Raw genomic sequence first — 18,001 nt, forward strand, 5'->3', positions numbered from 1 at the left:
CATGACATATCACTACGCAACAATCAGAGTAGTTAAAATAAAAAGTAGTGACAACACCAAATGCTGGAGAAGACACAAGAAAATGGATTATTCATATGTTGCTGGTGAGAATGATACAGACACTTTGGAAAACAGTTTGGCAGTTTCCTATAACACTAAATGTGCAACTACCATATGATTTGGCAATTGCATCCCTGAACATTTATCACAGAAAAATAAAGACTTATGCTCACACAGAGACTTATATATGAATGTTTATAGGAGCTTTATTTGTATAGCCAAAAACTGGAAATAACCTAGATGCCCTTCAGTGGATGAATGGTTAGACAAACTGTGGTGCATGCATATCGCAGAATTGTCCTCAGCTCTAAAAAGGAACAAACTATTGATATAAAACCTTGATGAGTCCCCAGAGAATTATGCCAAGTGAAAGAGCCAATCCAAAAAAGGTTACATAGTGCATGATTCCATTTACATAACACTCTTGAAGTGACAAAGTTATAAAAATGAAGAAAAGATAAGTGATTGCCGAAGGTTAAAAAGGAGCTGGGAGTGAAAGGGAAGTGGATGTGGCTATAAAAAGGCAATGCAAGGAATCCTTGTGGTGATGGAACTCTTCTATATCTTGACTGTATCAATATCACTATCCTGATTCTAATTTTATACTATAGCTTTGCAAGATGTTACCATTGGGAGAAATTGGGTAAGAAGTGCATGGGATCTCTCTGTATTGTTTCTTATAACTGCATATAAATCAACAATTATCTCAAAATAAAAAGTTTACTTGGGGGGGTGACATCAGCAAGATAGCAGACTAGGAAATTCCCACCCCACATCCTCCCACAAAAACAATGATTTAACAACTACCTACTGATGAAAATGGCTCTGGGAGAGCTCCTGGAATACAATAAAGAAGGTCTGCCAAACCAGGGAAGCATAAAAATAGAATAGCCACATAGAAAAATGTAGGAAGCATTTTATCTGAGTCACCTCATCCCCTAGCTCAGCACACCTCAGTGCTAAGAGTGATCCCCTCATCTATGATCTCCCCCCATTGAGAAAAAGGAGACCAGGAGGAGCCCAGAAGCCTTTGCCACCAAGGATCCCAGAAGCCCTTGCTGCCAATGCAGACACCTGCAGCTTTCACCTCTAAGGATTCATGCAGTCTTTATGGACACCAACCCCAGCTGACAGAGCTGACCAGAATCCATACCACTGCACACACCCCCAAGCCAGAGCCACTACACCCCACCCAGCCAATGCCATCATACCATAGGTGAAGATTTACCTCTGCCAAAGCTAATCAATAAAGTCTGAAAGAGGTGATTGCTCATTCAAATGTACAGGCATCAGTGCAAGGCTCCAAGGAACATGAAAAGTGAAGGAAACATGACAGTACAAAAGGAACACAATAATTTTTTATAGTAACTGACCACAAAGAAGCAGATATCTACAAATTGTCTGACAAAGAATTCAAAATAATTGTTTCAAAGAAGCTAAATAAGCTGCATGAGAACACAGAAAAACAACTCAACAAAATCAGGAAAACAAGATAAGAAGTTCCACAAAGAGCTAGGAATCATTTTAAAGAACCCAACAAAAATTCTGGAGATGGAAAATGCAATGAATGGAATGAAAAATGCAATAAAGAGCCTCAATAGCAGACTCAATCAAGCAGAAGAAAGAATCTGTGAACTCAAGACAGGTTATTTAAAATTATCCAGTCAGAGGAGAAAAAGAAAAAGAATGAAAGAGTAAAGAAGGTCTACTTTATGGTATTTATGGGATATCATCAAGCAAACCAAGTATGCATAATGAAAGTCACAGAAAAGACTAAAGAGAGAAAGAGAGAGGGAGCTTATTTAATGAAATAATGGCTGAAAACTTCCCAATTCTTGAGATGGAAATGGACATCCAGATCTACAAAGCTCAAAGGGTCCCAAATAGGATCAACTCAAACAGACTACACAAAGATTATAATCAAATTGTCAAAAGTCAAGGATAAAGGGCCGGCCCGGTGGCGCACTGCTACAGGGCGCTGCTTGGGAAGCGCGGCAGCACTCCCGCCGAGGGTTCGGATCCCACATACAGACCAGCCGCTCACTGGCTGAGCAAGGTGCAGGAGCAACACCGAGGATTGCGATCCCGTTGCCGGTCCCGGTCCGGTACAGGCGTGACACTGAGGGTTGCGATCCGTTGCCGGTCACGAAAAAAAGACAAAAAAGGAAAAAAAAAAAAGTCAAGGATAAAGAGAGAATTTTGAAAGCAGCAAGAGAAAAGCAACTTGTCACATATAAGGAAACTTTCATAAGACTATGAGCAGATTTCTCAGCAGAAACCTAGCAGGCCAAGAGAGAGTGGAATGATGTTTAAATTAATGTTTAAATAGAATAGATAGATAAATCCCAAGAAACATATAACCTACCAAAATTGAATCAAGAAAAAATAGAAAGCATGGGGTAAAAAAAACAGCAAAAATATCCTTTAAAAATTAAGGAGATATTAAGTTTTTCCCAGACAAACAAAAAGTGAGGGAGGTTGTTACCACTAGACTGGCCTTGCAAGAAATACTCAGAGGACTTACTCAAATTGAAACAAAAACACATTAAACAAAAATACAAAAGCATATGAAAGCATAAATCTTGCTGGTAAGAATAAATATATAGATGAATACTGAACAATGTAACACTGTAATGGTAGTGCATAAAGTATTTTTAAACCTAACGTAAAAGTTAAAAGATAAACATTTGTTGAACACACAATATAAAAAGAAGCAAATTCTGACTACACAAACACAAAATGTGGTGGGCAGAGTAAAAGTGTAAAGTGCTTGTATGCAATTGAAGTTAAGTTGTTATCAACTTTAAATAGTTATAACTTCAAGACATTTTATGGAAGCCTCTAGTTAATCACAAAGAAAAAACCTGTAATACATACACACAAAAGGTAAGAAGAAAAGAATCAAACCAAATCAATACAAAAGTTATCAAATAACAAAGGAAGACAGCAAAAGAGGAAGTGGGGGACAAAACAACTGCAAACAAAATAGACTTTAAGTCAAAACTATCTAGAACCAAAGAAGGTCATCATATAATGACAAAAGGGTCAGTTCAACAGGAAGATATAACAATTATAAATATATACACAACCAACTTCACAGCACCTAAATATATTAGGCAGATATTAACAGACCTAAAGGCAGAAATTGACAGCAATCCAATTCAATAATGGATAGAACATCTAGACATAAAAATCGATGAAGAAACAGCTGACTGGAACAATACCATGGACCAAATGGATCTAACAAACATATACAGAACTCTCTACCCAGAAGGAGAAAAATATACATTCTCCTCAAGCACATGGAATCTTTTCCAGGATAGATCACATTAGGCTGCAAAATAAATTTTAACAAATTTGAGAAAATCAAAATTATCCCAAGTATCTTTTCCAACCATGACAGAATGAAACTAAAAATCAATGACAGCAAGAAAACAGGAAATCCCACAAATATGCAGAAACCAAACAATGCACTCTTGAACAACCATTGGGTCAAAGAAGACCTCAACTTTACCCCTCAAGGAACCAGAAAAAAGAAGAAATTAAGCACAAGGTTAGAAGAATAAAGCAAATACTAAGGATTAGAGCAAAAGTCAAATAGAGAACAGAAAGACAATAGAAAAAGCAACAAAACTAAGAGTGGGTTTTTTGAAAAGATAAATAAAACCAACAAACCCTCAGCTAAACTTACTAAAAAAAAAAGAGAGAGAAGACTCAAATAAGTAAAATCAAAAATGGAAAAGGAGGCATTACAATGGATGCCTCAGAAATAAAAATAATAATAAGGGACTCATATGACAAATTATATACCAACAAATTGGATAACCTAGAATAAATGGATAAATTCCCAGGAACATATAACCTACCAAAATTGAATCAAGAAAAGGTAGAAAGTCTGAACAGAACAATGATAAACAAGGGGATAAAATCAATAATTAAAAACCTCCCAACAAAGAAAAGTCCAGGGCCAGGTAGTTTCAGAGATGAATTCTAACAAACAAAGAAAAATTGACAACAATTCTTTTAAACTCGACCAAATAATAGAATAGGGAACACTTCTGAACTGGTTTTATGCATCAACCTGATACCAAAGCCAGACAAAGATATCACAAGAAAAGAATACTACAGGGCAATACCTGTGATGAGCATAGATGCAAAAATCCTCAATAAAATACAGCAGTCTTCCCTTATTCATGGTTTCACTTTCAGCATTTGAGTTACCCATGGTCAACCACAGTCCAAAAAAGAAAAAGAAATAAAAGGCATACAAATTGGAAAGGAAGCAGTAAAAGTATCTGTTTGCAGATGACATGATCATATATGTAAAAAAACTCTGAAGAGATGATTTTTTTAAAAAACCCATTATAACTAATAAAGGAATTCAGCAAAATTACAGGATACAAAATCAACAAATAAAAGTTGGTTCCTTTTCTATGCACAATGAACTAACTAAACAAGAAATTAAGAAAATAATATAATTCACAATAGTAACAAAAAAGAATACATAACCTAGAAATAATCTTAACCAAAGACTCATATATAAAATTATAAAACACTGAGGAAGAAATGAAAAAAGACATAGATAAATGGAAAGACATCCTGTATTCATGGATTGGAAGAATTAATATTGTTTAAATGTACATACTATCCAAAGTGATCTACAGATTCAGTGCAATCCGTTTCAAAATCCCAATGGCATTCTTTACAGAAATAGAAAAAACAATCCTAAAATTCTTATGGAATCACAAAAGACCCTGAATAGCCAAAGTAAATTGAGTCAGAAGAACAACATTGCAGGCATCACACTTCCTGGTTTCTAAATATATTACAAAACTACAGTGATCAAGACAGTATGGTACTGGCATAAAAACAGCCACATAGACCAATGGAACAGAATAGAGAGCCCAGAAATATATCCATGCATCTACAATCAACTGACCTTCAACAAGGGTGCCAAGAACACACAAGAGGGAAAGGATAGTCTCTTCAATAAATCATTTTCGAAAACTAGATATTCATATGCTGAATAATGAAATTGAACCTTTATCTCACCATATACAAAAATCAATTCAAAATGGATTAAAGACTTAAATGAAGGTCTGAAACTGTAAAACATAAGAGAAAACATAGGAGAAAGTCTTTTTGACGTTGGTTGGGGCAATGATTTTTTTGGATATGACACTGAAAGCACAGGCAACAAAAGCAAAATTAGACAAGTGGGAATGCATCAAACTAACAAGATTCTGCACAGCAAAGGCAGCAATCAACAGTGTGAAGAGACCACCTATGGGTTTGGGAGCAAATATTTGCAAACCATGTATCTGATAAGGGGTTAATATTCAAAATATATAATGAAAATACATAACTCATACAACTCAACAGCAAAAAAACAAATAACCTGGTTAAAAAATGGGCAAAGTACCTGAGCAGACATTTCTCAAAAGGAGATCTACAGATGACCAACCGATATATGAAAAGATGCTCAACATAATCAATAACCAGGGAGATGCAGACCAAAACCACAATGAGATATCACCTCACACCTGTGAGAATGGTTATTGTCAAAAAGACAAAAAATAAATGTTGGTGAAGCTGTGGAGAAAGAGCAACCCTTGTACACTATTGGTGGAAATGTGAATTGGTATAGCCATGGTGGAAAATAGTATAAAGACTCCTCAAAAAATTAAAAATAGAACTAGCTTATGACCCAGCAATCCCACTTCTGAGTATAAACCTAAAGGAAATGAGATCAGTATCTCTTTGAGATGTTTGCGCCCCCATATTCATTGCAGCATTATTCAGTATAGCCAAGAAGTGGGAACAATCTACATACCCACTGACAGATGAATAGATAAAGAAAATGTGGTATAAATACACATGGAATATTACTCAGCTTTTTTAAAACTGTCACCAATGTTGTTGTGACATTTGCAACATCATGGATGAACTGGACATGATACTAAGTGAAATAAGCCAGACACAGGAAGACAAATACCACACGATCTCACTTATACGTGGAATCCGAAACAGTGGCTCAGAAGAGCAGAGAGCAGAATGTTAGTTTCCAGGGGCTGCAGGGAGAAGATGGGGAGGTGTGGATCAAGGGGTACAAAGTTTCAGTTATGCAGGATGAGTTCTGGAGATAATGTACAACATGATGAATATAGTTCACAATTCTGTATAGTGCACTTGAAATTTGCTAAGAGAGTAGATCTTAAGTGTTCTCACCACCCATACAAAAAAGAAAATGGTGATTATATGAGGTGACAGATAAGTTAATTAGCTTGATTGTGGCATATTTCACCATGTATGCGTATAGCAATACGTCGCTGTACACCTTAAATACATACAATTTTTATTTGTCAATTACTCCTCAATAAAAATAGGGACAAAAGTTTCATTTTTTAAGAAAATTAAAGGACAGGAAAATAAATACATAAAAATTAGATGACAGTGCTCTTTAAAAGGGGGTGGGGAATGTATGTGGGTCGGTGGGTGGGTGCTGGGGGTGCTTAGCCTGGCACCACCCTGTTATGGCAACAAGCCACTTTCTCTGCAGGCTCTGTCTAGGGCTCTGTCTAGGACCAGACAGAACTGACCAGGACCTCTGCATGGCAGGCTGTAAATCTGATGTCCTTATCTCACTTGAGCCTATTTGGCTGCTCACAATTACTGGGTTTTTCTTGTAGCCTCCAATAATCAGAGGTAGATGAGGGTTGTCGGTCTCCTCCTCCACGACCCAGCCAGCAGATGGTGTGTCTCAATAGGAGTGTGCCTCAGACCAAGGACACGCAAGACACTCATTAGTAAGCTACATCCAAACAGTCAGGAACCCGTCCTTGTAAGCTCCATGGAGTCCAGGCCCTCTGTTCCTAGGCACTCTATTAATGGCCTTACATGAAGGCTTATCCAAGATAGATATAATATTCTGGGGACATCCTTCTAGCTGGGTCAGGTGACAGAATCCTCCACTAAGCAGCAGGGCATGGGACCAAATCACAGTTCACAGGCAAGAAGTGACCATGCCACACGCACAAAACATTGTGTCCACCTTTGTCCACACAAGGTCGGTGCGAGTGCCTGTTCAATATTTCTACCAACCCACATGTCTTGAACTGTATCTCCTCAGGAAAATTATTTATAACATCTGCTGAATTCTATCAAACAAACAAAAATTGACAACAATTCTTTTAAACTCTACCAAATAATAGATAGGGAACATTTCTGAACTGGTTTTATGCATCAACCTGATACCAAAGCCAGACAAAGATATCACAAGAAAAGAATACTCCAGGGCAATACCTGTGATGAGCATAGATGCAAAAATCCTAAGGGGCTAAGGGGCAATTTAGCTGAAGCATGGATGTCAGTGAACTCTGATTTAGCATTTTTAAAAACTAACTATGAACCTGATTTAGCCGTTTAGTCGTGGCATAAACAGAGAGCACAGTCTAACTGGGTAGTTTGAAGAGACTTTATCAAAAGGACAATTTACAAAGTGTGAGTGTAGAGAAACCACTAGGGACAGGAAACAACTATTAGCCCCAGAGTACTAATACCAGCAGAGCCGTTGTCACCTGGGGGCCTGACAGGGCTGGGAAATGAATAGTTACCACGTGGAGAAAGAGCTGTGTGGAGAAGGCCGCCCTACCAGGGCTGCAGCCTTCAGCAGCAGGACACAGGCAGCGCTCCATGACCCACAGGCAGGTGACCCGACCTCACCCTCCCTTCTCCCTCTCCCTGTGGCCAATGTTCCCCGCCAACCCAACCCAGGTGAAACCGGGAGCCAAGGGAGGACATCAGTGCAAGTCCACTTCCTGGGGCACAGAGAACGTATCCAGAGGGGCAAGTAGAAGAAACCAACACACACCGGCACCGGGCAGTACCAGATGAGGGAGCATACTGCAATTACTAACCAGCTGCTGCAGAAATGCGGACTAAAACCAACCTTAAGCATAAATTCACCATACGACACAGCAATTCCACTCCTAGGTGATGTATGCAACGGAAATGGAAACACGTCCACATAAAAACTAGTGTATCAATGTTCACGGCAGCAAGATTCATATTAGCCAAAAAGTGGAAACAACCCAATCACTCATCAACTGGTAAATGAATAAACAAAATGCTTTATATTCATACAATGGAATATTGTTCTGCATTAAAAACTAAAGAACCACTGACACATACTACGACATAGATGAACCTTAAAAACATTATGCTAAGTGGAAGAAGGCAGTCACAAAGGACCACATGGTAGCATTTATATGAAATATCCAGAAAAAATTCGTGGCAGCCTAGGGCTGGGTACGGCAGTGGGGGATTGACGGTCACCAGGGTGAGGGATCCTGTTTGGGTGGTGGAATGCTGGTGGTGGTAAACAACTCAGACATTTACTAAAAACCATTGAATTGTACACTTAAAACAGATGAAGTTTATGGTATGTAAATTATATCTCAAAAAACTGTTCAAAATAAAAAACTAACTGACCCACGTGTGTATCACACCGTGTATGCTGAAGTTTTTAAAAGTAAATTAGCTTCATTCTACCAAGTGATCCTCAGCCATCACTCTGGACAGCTGAAGACAGCACGGCCACACATAGCCACAAGTTCCACCCCTGGAATCTGCACAGTGGGTCTCTCCTGATGACAAGACATGCCATCACCGCGTCTGTTGTTCCCTGTAAGCAGCTGATGTCCTGGTATATTTAAACGTGACATACAAAAAAGTTTGTTCACTGACCATTCGGCTGGAACACAGCTCTGATCTACCGTGAAAGTGAGCCCCAGAAAGCGTCTCGAAGACTCTCGTGTAGATTGTGACTGACCCTGCACTGTGCTCTGCTCTGGGCAGACTGAGCAAAGGAGTTGAAGGCAGGAAGCAGGTTCCCTAACAGAAGCATCTTCAGCTGTGCCGCTCTCGTGCTTTCCTCCGAAAAACAACCACCACAACAAACTAAACCAAGAGTGTCCCTAATGGGAACTGTGATGTGTCGATATGGGCTCATCTGCTGTAACAAATGCACCCTCTGGCGGGGGATGGGACAGCTGGGGCGGCTGTGCACGTGTCCGGGCAGGGCGAGATGGGAAATCTCTGCACTTTCTGCTCAGTTCTGCTGTAAACCTAAAACTGCTCTAAAAAACAAAGTTTATTCACACACACACGCAGACACACACACACACACTCACACTCACACACACACCACACACTCACACACACCACACACACACACTCACACACACCACACACACACACCACACACACACACACACACACACACCCCACACAGACACACACACACACCACACACACACACACAACCACACAGACACACACACACACACCACACACACACACACCACACACACACACACACACACCACACACACACACACACACACACACACACACACACACACCCCACACACACACACACTCACACCACACACACAGACACACACACACACACGGACACACACACTCACACACCACACACAGAGACACACACACACACACACTCACACATACATATATACATGAATATATGAGAGGAAACACAGTTTAAACATGCAGTAAGAATAGTGGCTAACCTTAACCTTGGGAAGCTTCCTCCATGCAAAGCATTTTGCCCGCCTCCTTCTCTTTAACCTTACAAAAGCCCAGGGGAGATTGTCGTCACCTTTACTTTACTGTGCGGAAATGCAGCCCGTGAGCACTGGGGGCAGGGTCTGAGCACACGTTTGTCTGATTGATCCCATCCTTGGGCTCTTAACCACGTGGTCCACAACATCCCAGACTCTGGACAGCTTTCCTTGGAGCAGCAGTGTCAGCGGCGAGAGAAGAACGGGCCTCCTGGAAGGGGAAGCCTGTTGAGGAGAGGTTGGCACCCCAGGGAACTGTTCAACACAGCCTCAGATAAGAACCAAAGGAAAAGAAGAAAAAGGTTCTACAAGGAGAAGAGCAAGGCAAGGACAGAACGCAATGCTAGAACTTGAAGGCTCTGCTGAGGTATCCTTTGTATTGGTAAAGGCAAAGGACCAAAAGCCCAGGAAAAAATGTGTATCTTGCTCAACATCTCCAGATGGTCAGTATCAGAGTGCGGGTTGGAACCCAGTGCTCCTGACTCCTGGGACATCACTTTGCAAAACCATAAAGAAATGCATAGCTAGGGAGAACCTCCACATGGGGTCTCCTCTACGTAGAAAGAAAAGCAAGTTGTCTTAAGATTTCAGAGGGGCCACATGTAGGTCGTCGGGTCAGCATGGATTTGAGGTAAGAATTTGGCAGATCAGAAAGAACCTGAATTGCTCGGCCAACCAGAGAACTTAAAGGTACAGCCTGGACTTTTGGTTGAGATTATTAGGCCTTTCCAGAAACCTCATCAAGGCGGGAAATCATTATATAAAAGATTATAGCATTTTAATGCAAATAACTAGAAAAGCTTTCCTTCTGGTTTTGGGGGATGGAAGACACATTTCTTCAGAAAGTGGTTGCTGAGTGACGTCTCCAACTTCAACACTCAGATACAACCACTCATGTACCAAGAGTCGGCCAGTACTGACTGTCAGTAACTTGCTCTGCACAAAATAGAAAAGGAGCAAAAAAGAACTCTTCACCTGAAAAAAAAAAAACAGACTTGAAGCAGTAGGTCAGTGACAAAAAAATCATCATCTGAGGATGGAGGACAAAGCGGTAGATCCAAAAGACCAGCACAAGGAGCTTTTTCAATTGGCATGATTTAGGTTTATCTACATCCCTAAAGCTACTATCAAGTCCCTCTGAGATGCCTTGCACTATGTCACATACGATGATTTTATCATAATGCAGCCTTTGGGGACAAGAAAACAATGGGTACTGTACTGTTGTTAAATGTAGTTTTCATATGCACTGAATGTTTGTGTCTCCCCAAAATTCATATGTTGAAATGCTAACCCCCAGTGCAGTGATATGCAGAGGCGGACCTTTGGGAGATAATTAGGTGATGAGGGTGGAGTTCTCCTAATGGGATTAGTGCCCTTATAAGAAGAGACCCGAGAGGGCTTGCTTCCTCCGTGTGAGGGTACATTGAGAAGACAGCCCTCTGCAAACCAATACAAGGACCCTCACGAGACACCAGATCTGCTGGCACCTGGATCTAGACTTCCCAGCCTCCAGAACTGTGGGAAATAAGTATTGTTTACCCAGCTTACAGTAAGTTGTTATAGCAGCCAGAGCTAAGACAGCTCTCTCAAGAGTTGGTGTAAATAACTATAACTTTAATGGAAAGCACAGAGCTTTACATGTTTACAACCTCCGACCCAGCAAGTCCACTTCAAGGAAAACAACTTCCAAAATAATTAGAGAAGAGCAGGAATGTCTGTGCAATTATACACAAGCATGTTCCCAACTGCACATAAAATGAAGAAAAATTAGAAAAAACTAAAATTTCCAAGAACGCAGCTAAATTAAGGGCCATTCATTTGATGGAATATTATGTTGCCATTTAAAAATCATGTTTTTGACATGAGATAATGCTCACAACAAAATGTAACATTTAAAAAATAATGGTATAACGTCTGCCCGGCTAGCTCAGTTGGTAGAGCATGAGACTCAAAAAATAACGGTATACATAATCTAGGATTTGAGACAAATTTGGGAAAGATTGTTAGGTTTCAAATATCTTTCCTTTCAGGAATATGGTATTTTTCTCCCTCATTCAGAATATCTCTTATATTTCTCAGTGGAGAATAGTTTTCTTTTTAAAAACCTATAAATTTCATATTGTGTGTTTATTTTTCTGTTGTGAGTGGAAATCCTTTTCATTATATTTTTAAGGTGTTATTGATTTTCTAAGAGCCATCCCCTTATAATTTCTCGGATTCTTTCTGTTCTTCTATAGTATTTGACATGGTTCTAGAGGTCAGTGTAATAAGCATAGAATTCCAGGAAATAATACTTCATTAATGAAAATACAGAATTTGTAATAATAATAGCATACAAAACTACATATGCTATAAATGCATTTTTTAAAAAGTATAACTATCTTTCTGCAAAAGAATAAGCCTGGAAGGAAACACACAAAAATAATAATCATATTCTGTGACTCTCCTTCAATCAGATCCTCTTTTTATATAACAATTTGTAATACCCATTCATTTTCTTGAAATGAAAGATACGGATAATATGTCTTGCCCACACAATAATCTTTAAAAAATCAATATATGCCCTAGCTATAATATAAAGGATAAATAAGAGGAAATTCATCTTTAACTTTTTTAGAATCATATTTAAGTATGTAAACCGCTATGGCACAATTACACTAGAAAATACCAATGTCTCCATAAATTCCCAAAACAACCCCTGGGGAGGTACTGCTACACCTGTTAGCATCACTGTATTTTGTTTGCATTTCTATAAAAGATATTTTCCTTCTTCAATGAATGTCTGTTGCTTTTATATTCAGAAAACTGGGGGTTGGGGCGGGTGTCATGTGACAGTGATGTGTTCAGTACTAGGAAGGAGACACCTTACCTCAAACGAGTACGCTCTCCCAATCCCATCTCCTGCTCCAGTGATCACTGCAAAAAGCAGGAGCGGTTTGAAATGACAGAATTAATCTTTGAACTTCTTTCTCACTGGCTACATTTTCTTGCACGCCTGGTCCCTACGACACTTAATATTCCAAAGCAGCAGCACCCTCCGCTCCCCAGCCCTGAAGTTCCCAGCCCTTGACTCCCCCACTACACGTTCAAAATGAAGCTTTTTTCTTCTTCTTTTGGACAGGTTGGCAGTGCCTGGGAAAACCCCATAAGGCTTTAGACACTGTACGTTTCAATTCGTCAAGTGCATCTTATTATCTCTCTACCCACGCATCCAACTGTCACTGTAGGAACATCTCAAGGTTCCTTCTAAGAGTGAGCTCAGCCCCCTACTCGTCCCCACCCCCACCGGCCAGCAGCAAGCCGAGCCCGTGGAAGACAGGGAACTCAGCAAGGAGAATACAGAAGTGCCACGAGGGAATGCAGTGACACGAAGGAAGCTGAAGCACTGGGGCTCAGGACTGTCTATTCTCACGTGCAACCGTCAAATAAGTCTCCTCGGCCTTTTATATCCAACCTTATGCACCTATTTAATGATTGAGCTCTGGAATAAACCTCATTTATGTGAATGTTACAAGTTCAAAATTCACTACAATGCAGTACAGACATACCTGCAATTTACCTTTGCACCAATAATTAAAGGCCAGGCTTTCAAGAAGGAAGTGCGAGCAAAAGATCTACCTAGCTGACTCGGCCGAGCGCAGGCCAAGTTGTTCACGCCTCAAGCGGCCCACGGGCAGAAGCACACTTGTTTTGATAATTACTAATGATTTTATCTGTTCATTTGGAAGTTTTAAATGGATCCATGCATACTATCTGTTCCCGGTGCGAGAAGTACTGTGCCAGTGTTTTCTTGCTCCTCTATTACAGGGAATCTTCAAATCACCCAATATAGGGCCAATATTGTAGTTAAGATATTAACATCAATAATAATGACGGATAACTATCAACTGCTTACTTTCTGCCATGAACTGTGTCATGTGTTTCAGACCCATCGACTCATTTAATGTTCAGCACAAACCTGTAATGCAGGGACCATCATTACCCTCAGTTTACAGATGACGAAGCCAAGGGAGAGAAAGTTCTTAACTTGATCAAGATCACCCTGCTAAAAATGATGACAGAAGGATCTGAACACAGGCTGTCGGACTTTGGAGCCCCAAGTCTATAAAGAGATGCCAATAAAATACCTAGGAAATCAAGCACAAGCTTGAGGCTCTCCCTCCGGGGAGTTTAAAATTTTAGTCTCTAGTCATTGGATTTTCTTCTTGACTCTGCCTTGACACCTACCTCTGCCCAAAGACATTTACTCTTGCCAATGGTAGCTATACTCAATTTTGACTCATAAGAACAGGTAAGATTATGATTTCTATTTTGAGCCAACAAATGCTATAAGTTCTGGCTCCACCTGGAATTCTCTGGGAATGTGTGTTCTTCAAGGGGCTTTGCCCTGCTCTGATGCCCAGCAGTGTGCAGACTTCTAAGTCCACTTGGCGCACAGCCCCTTGGGTCTGTGTGAGGCAGGGTATTCAGACCGAGAACACTCAAGCTCAAGCTGTTTAGCAGGTTCACTGGAAATAGCATACTACCCAAGAGGGAAGGAACACACACACACACACACACACACACACACACACACAAACACACGCACACTCTCTGCAAATGTAAAAAGCAACAGTTAAAAATCCATTTGTCATTTCAAACAATTTCTAACATGGTAATTTTTTTTTTAATTTCCATTGCTAAATTTATAAGGTTATCAGGTTTAGCAAATAAGGATACAGAATACCCAGTTAAATTTGAATTCCAGGTAAACAATGAAAAAATTTTTAATATAAGTATGTCCCATGCAATATTTGGATTGTAATTACTAAAAAATTACTTGCTTATCTGAAATTCAAATTTAACTGGGTTTCCTATATTTTATCTGGCAGCTCTATAAGGATGCTGTAATCATTCCTATTTAGCCTGGATGGTAATTCTAGTGCTGATCAAATTCTTTTTTTTAAGTCAATGGATTTTTGGGGGGTCCAACTTTTCAATATAAGCCATAGCACTTCATTCAGAGAGATGCTGCAACCATAAGCCGGTGCTTTCACCTGAACCCCAGTCATGGGGCTGAGATTTTGCATGGTGGGTCCAGTAGATAAATCCCTTCGTGAGGCAACATTTAATCCACATAAACCAGACCCAGATTCCATATCTAACCCTCTTGAAAATGTAGCTCCATAAAGATCTTTGTTGCCTTGACTATTATAACATACTTACTTCATAAAAAAGCTTGGACAATTTTTCTTTAAATAAATAATGAAAATTATTTGGATTTCAAAATTTTTAAACATCCTTTAGCAAAATGGAAGCACCCTGGCTTTTGTAAATCTGGAGATGAGGATGCAGAAATTTCTGCATTGTTTATGTCATCAGAAAACTCTTAACAAGAAGAACACCAGTTGATGGGCTGGGGGGACATGCACGCAGGCAGGAGCTGGGTGGCATCTCCCCTGGTGACTGTCCCGATGCCCACAGCTTGTCTTCCAGACCATTCTAACTTCACTCATGCTGTCTAGCCTCCCAGTTAAAACCACTCAACAGAGTGACATCTGTGCTCTCAAAAAGATGGAATACATCTTTTGAGACATAAATAATAAGAAGCAGGAACAACCAAAAAGCAAGAGGTGGGAGCTCCCCTTACCTGCCCACTGTCCCATGGACTGCAAGAAAGGCCCTGGCAAAACCTTCCAGAAGTTCAGTAAAATGCATCTGGAGAATCTCACACACTTCACCAGGAAGACCAGGCACATCAGCAGCCCTACAAACACGAGGAACTGCTCCAGAGCTTCCGCCATGTCTGCTCTGCAGTGGGTGCCGTTTCAGCCCTGGCCCTGGCCCCACTGGCCTCCCGGGGCGAGGCTGCTCCTGAGGCCTGCCCGTCTCCTTCTGGGAGTCACCGGATGCATTCCATGGAGCCGGGGCATTTAGATTAGAGTAACCTCTTTACACAATCCTCCAATTCACAGGCTTTTGAATAAAGTATTCTCTCTAGTATCTTTATAGCACTGCTCGGCCTTCATTACCACGGAGGAGCCGGTGATGAAGTAAAAGATGGACATGAAGAAAGAAAAACAAAACCTGCACAAATTTAAAAATGGGAGTCCATGTTTCTTTCCCTGAATTTGGAAGCTAAAAAGGATGCAAAATCCAAGTCATTTACTCATTTATTCAACAAATATTTATCGACTACCTACCAGGTGGCTTCCACTGTTCAAGGCTGTGGTCATCCATTTTCCGTTGCTTACGACAGAACACCTGACGCTGGGTAATTTATAAAGAAACGAAATTTGCCTCTTACGGTCTGGAAGCTGGGAAGTCCAAGATCGAGGGGCAGCCCCTGCGGAGGGCTTTCTTGCTGGTGGGGACTCTGCAGAGTCTCTAGGCAGCTCAGGGCATCACACGGTAAGGGAGCTGAGTGTCTGGGTCAGGTCTGTCCTCCTATTCTTGTAAAGCCACCAGTCCCTCCTGTGATAACCCATTAATCCATGCACTCATCAGGGTAGAGCCCTCACGACCCAATCACCACTTAAAGGCCCCGCCTCTCAACACGGCAACATTTGGGATGAAGTTTCAACATGAGTTTAAGAGGAAACAACATTCAAACCATAGCGAAGGCTTTGGGAATATAATGGTGAACAAGACAGGGTCTCTGTCTTGGAGCCTGGATTCTGGTAGGGGAGACAGACCATAAGCAAACGAACAAGGTAATGTCAGGCCTGAGCGCTATGACAAAAAGTGCTGTCAAGGGATTTGCTAGGGTGACCAGTCAGCAAGCACTTTAGAGAAAGGGTCCAGGAGGACTTCTGGGAGGAGGCTGCGTTCTGAGTTGAAATGTGAATGAGAGCAAGGAGCCAGCCCTGCAATGAGAAGACCGATGTCATTGAGGAGTCAGAAGGACTGCACAGTGGAGAGCAAGGGAGGCACAGGAGGCCAGAGAGGGAGGGAGCAGCTCCCTCAGTGCGGACAGTGCACTTTAAGAGCCCGGGGGGCTGTTGAAGAGGCTTAGACTGCTTATATAATCTACATTATGCTTTTAAATGGTCACTTGACACTGAAAGAGGATGGCCTTTTGGGTTTGCATGGAGGGTGTGCATGACAATGAAGCAGGGGGCATGAGGAGGTGGGAAGTCACCAGGGGGAGTGCCCCATCCAGCTCGGCCCTCATCTCACTTCGGTGACATTATTAAATCTGCTGACTCTAAGGATTCCCTGTGTGCCGGGCCCCAGATCTAGAACCTCACCTGGTCATCCAGACTTGCACGTCAAACTGCACACGACGCTTCCACTCGAGCACCTAATAATGTTACAGAACATGTCATTATTCCTGAGCCTTTCTAGGACAAACCTAGGACATACTTTCTTTAAGGGAATATACTTCATGAGTCATTCAAATTTAGGATTGCATGAGTTTCATTAAATACAGTTGATTTTGTATTTGGATTGCTTTTCTCTGATACTGAAAATCTTGGTTCCTAACATCATGTTTGCTTTCATCTCCAGCATGTCTACCTATGTGTTTATTTTGTTTTCATGTTTTCAGAGATTGCGGTTTCAAAATTGAGATTACAAAAGAAAGTACATTTAGAAAAGCCTTGAGTCTACCCTTATATTCTCGATTCTGTTCACTTCCTCTCCCTGCAGGTAACCTTATGCCTTTATTTAGATTTGGTTATTCATCCATTTTAATACATGCATTCATATTATATTCATATACACACATGTACATACATACACATGAGTCATTACATATAACCCACATATATGAATGTACACACACACTGTATTAGTCTGTCTTCTGTTGCTTGTAATACCTGAAACTAGGTAACTTATAAGAAAATGATATTTATTTCCTACAGTTTTGGAGGCTGGGAAGTCCAAGGTCCAGGAGGCACATCTGGTGAGGACCTCTTCATGGTGGGAACTCTACAGGGTCCCGTGGTGACACGGGCAATCACACGGTGAGAATGGCAAGAACACTTTTGTGTGCTCTCCTTATAAAGCCACCAGCCCACCCCCATGACAACCCATTAAAGCATCGACCCATTACTCCATGCATTGTCCCATCCATCCATAAGGGAAGAGGCCTCACAGTCCCATCACTTCCTAAAGGGCCCACTTGCAACACTACCACATTATGGATCAATCTTCCACATGAGCGTTGGAGAAGACAAGCATTCGACCCATACCACACGCGCACACACACACACACACACGCACGCACATATTTTTATCACCCTGCCTGTTCTTTTAGATAAGCAGTATTGCGCCCTTTTTTTCCCCTTGATGTTTTTTTTTTTTTTTTTTTTTTT

The 18,001-nt window shown here is 40.9% G+C and overlaps 1 protein-coding gene across 1 annotated transcript in view; it reads right to left on the reverse strand.

The window, feature by feature from the left end:
* The window catches only part of HSD17B3 (hydroxysteroid (17-beta) dehydrogenase 3), a 49,022-nt gene extending 33,494 nt beyond the window's left edge, over positions 1-15,528 (reverse strand). Inside the window, exons 1-2 of the mRNA XM_008580525.1 lie at positions 15,334-15,528; positions 12,574-12,620 (exon numbers count right to left, since the gene is read on the reverse strand). Coding sequence (XP_008578747.1) covers positions 12,574-12,620; positions 15,334-15,487 — 201 coding nt within the window. The 5' untranslated portion in view covers positions 15,488-15,528. The remainder of the gene's footprint in view (positions 1-12,573; positions 12,621-15,333) is intronic.
* Between the last annotated feature and the right edge of the window lie 2,473 nt (positions 15,529-18,001).

This window comes from Galeopterus variegatus, unplaced genomic scaffold (genome assembly GCF_000696425.1).
Source record: "Galeopterus variegatus unplaced genomic scaffold, G_variegatus-3.0.2 Scaffold2123, whole genome shotgun sequence".
In the NCBI taxonomy this organism is placed as follows: Eukaryota; Metazoa; Chordata; class Mammalia; order Dermoptera; family Cynocephalidae; genus Galeopterus; species Galeopterus variegatus.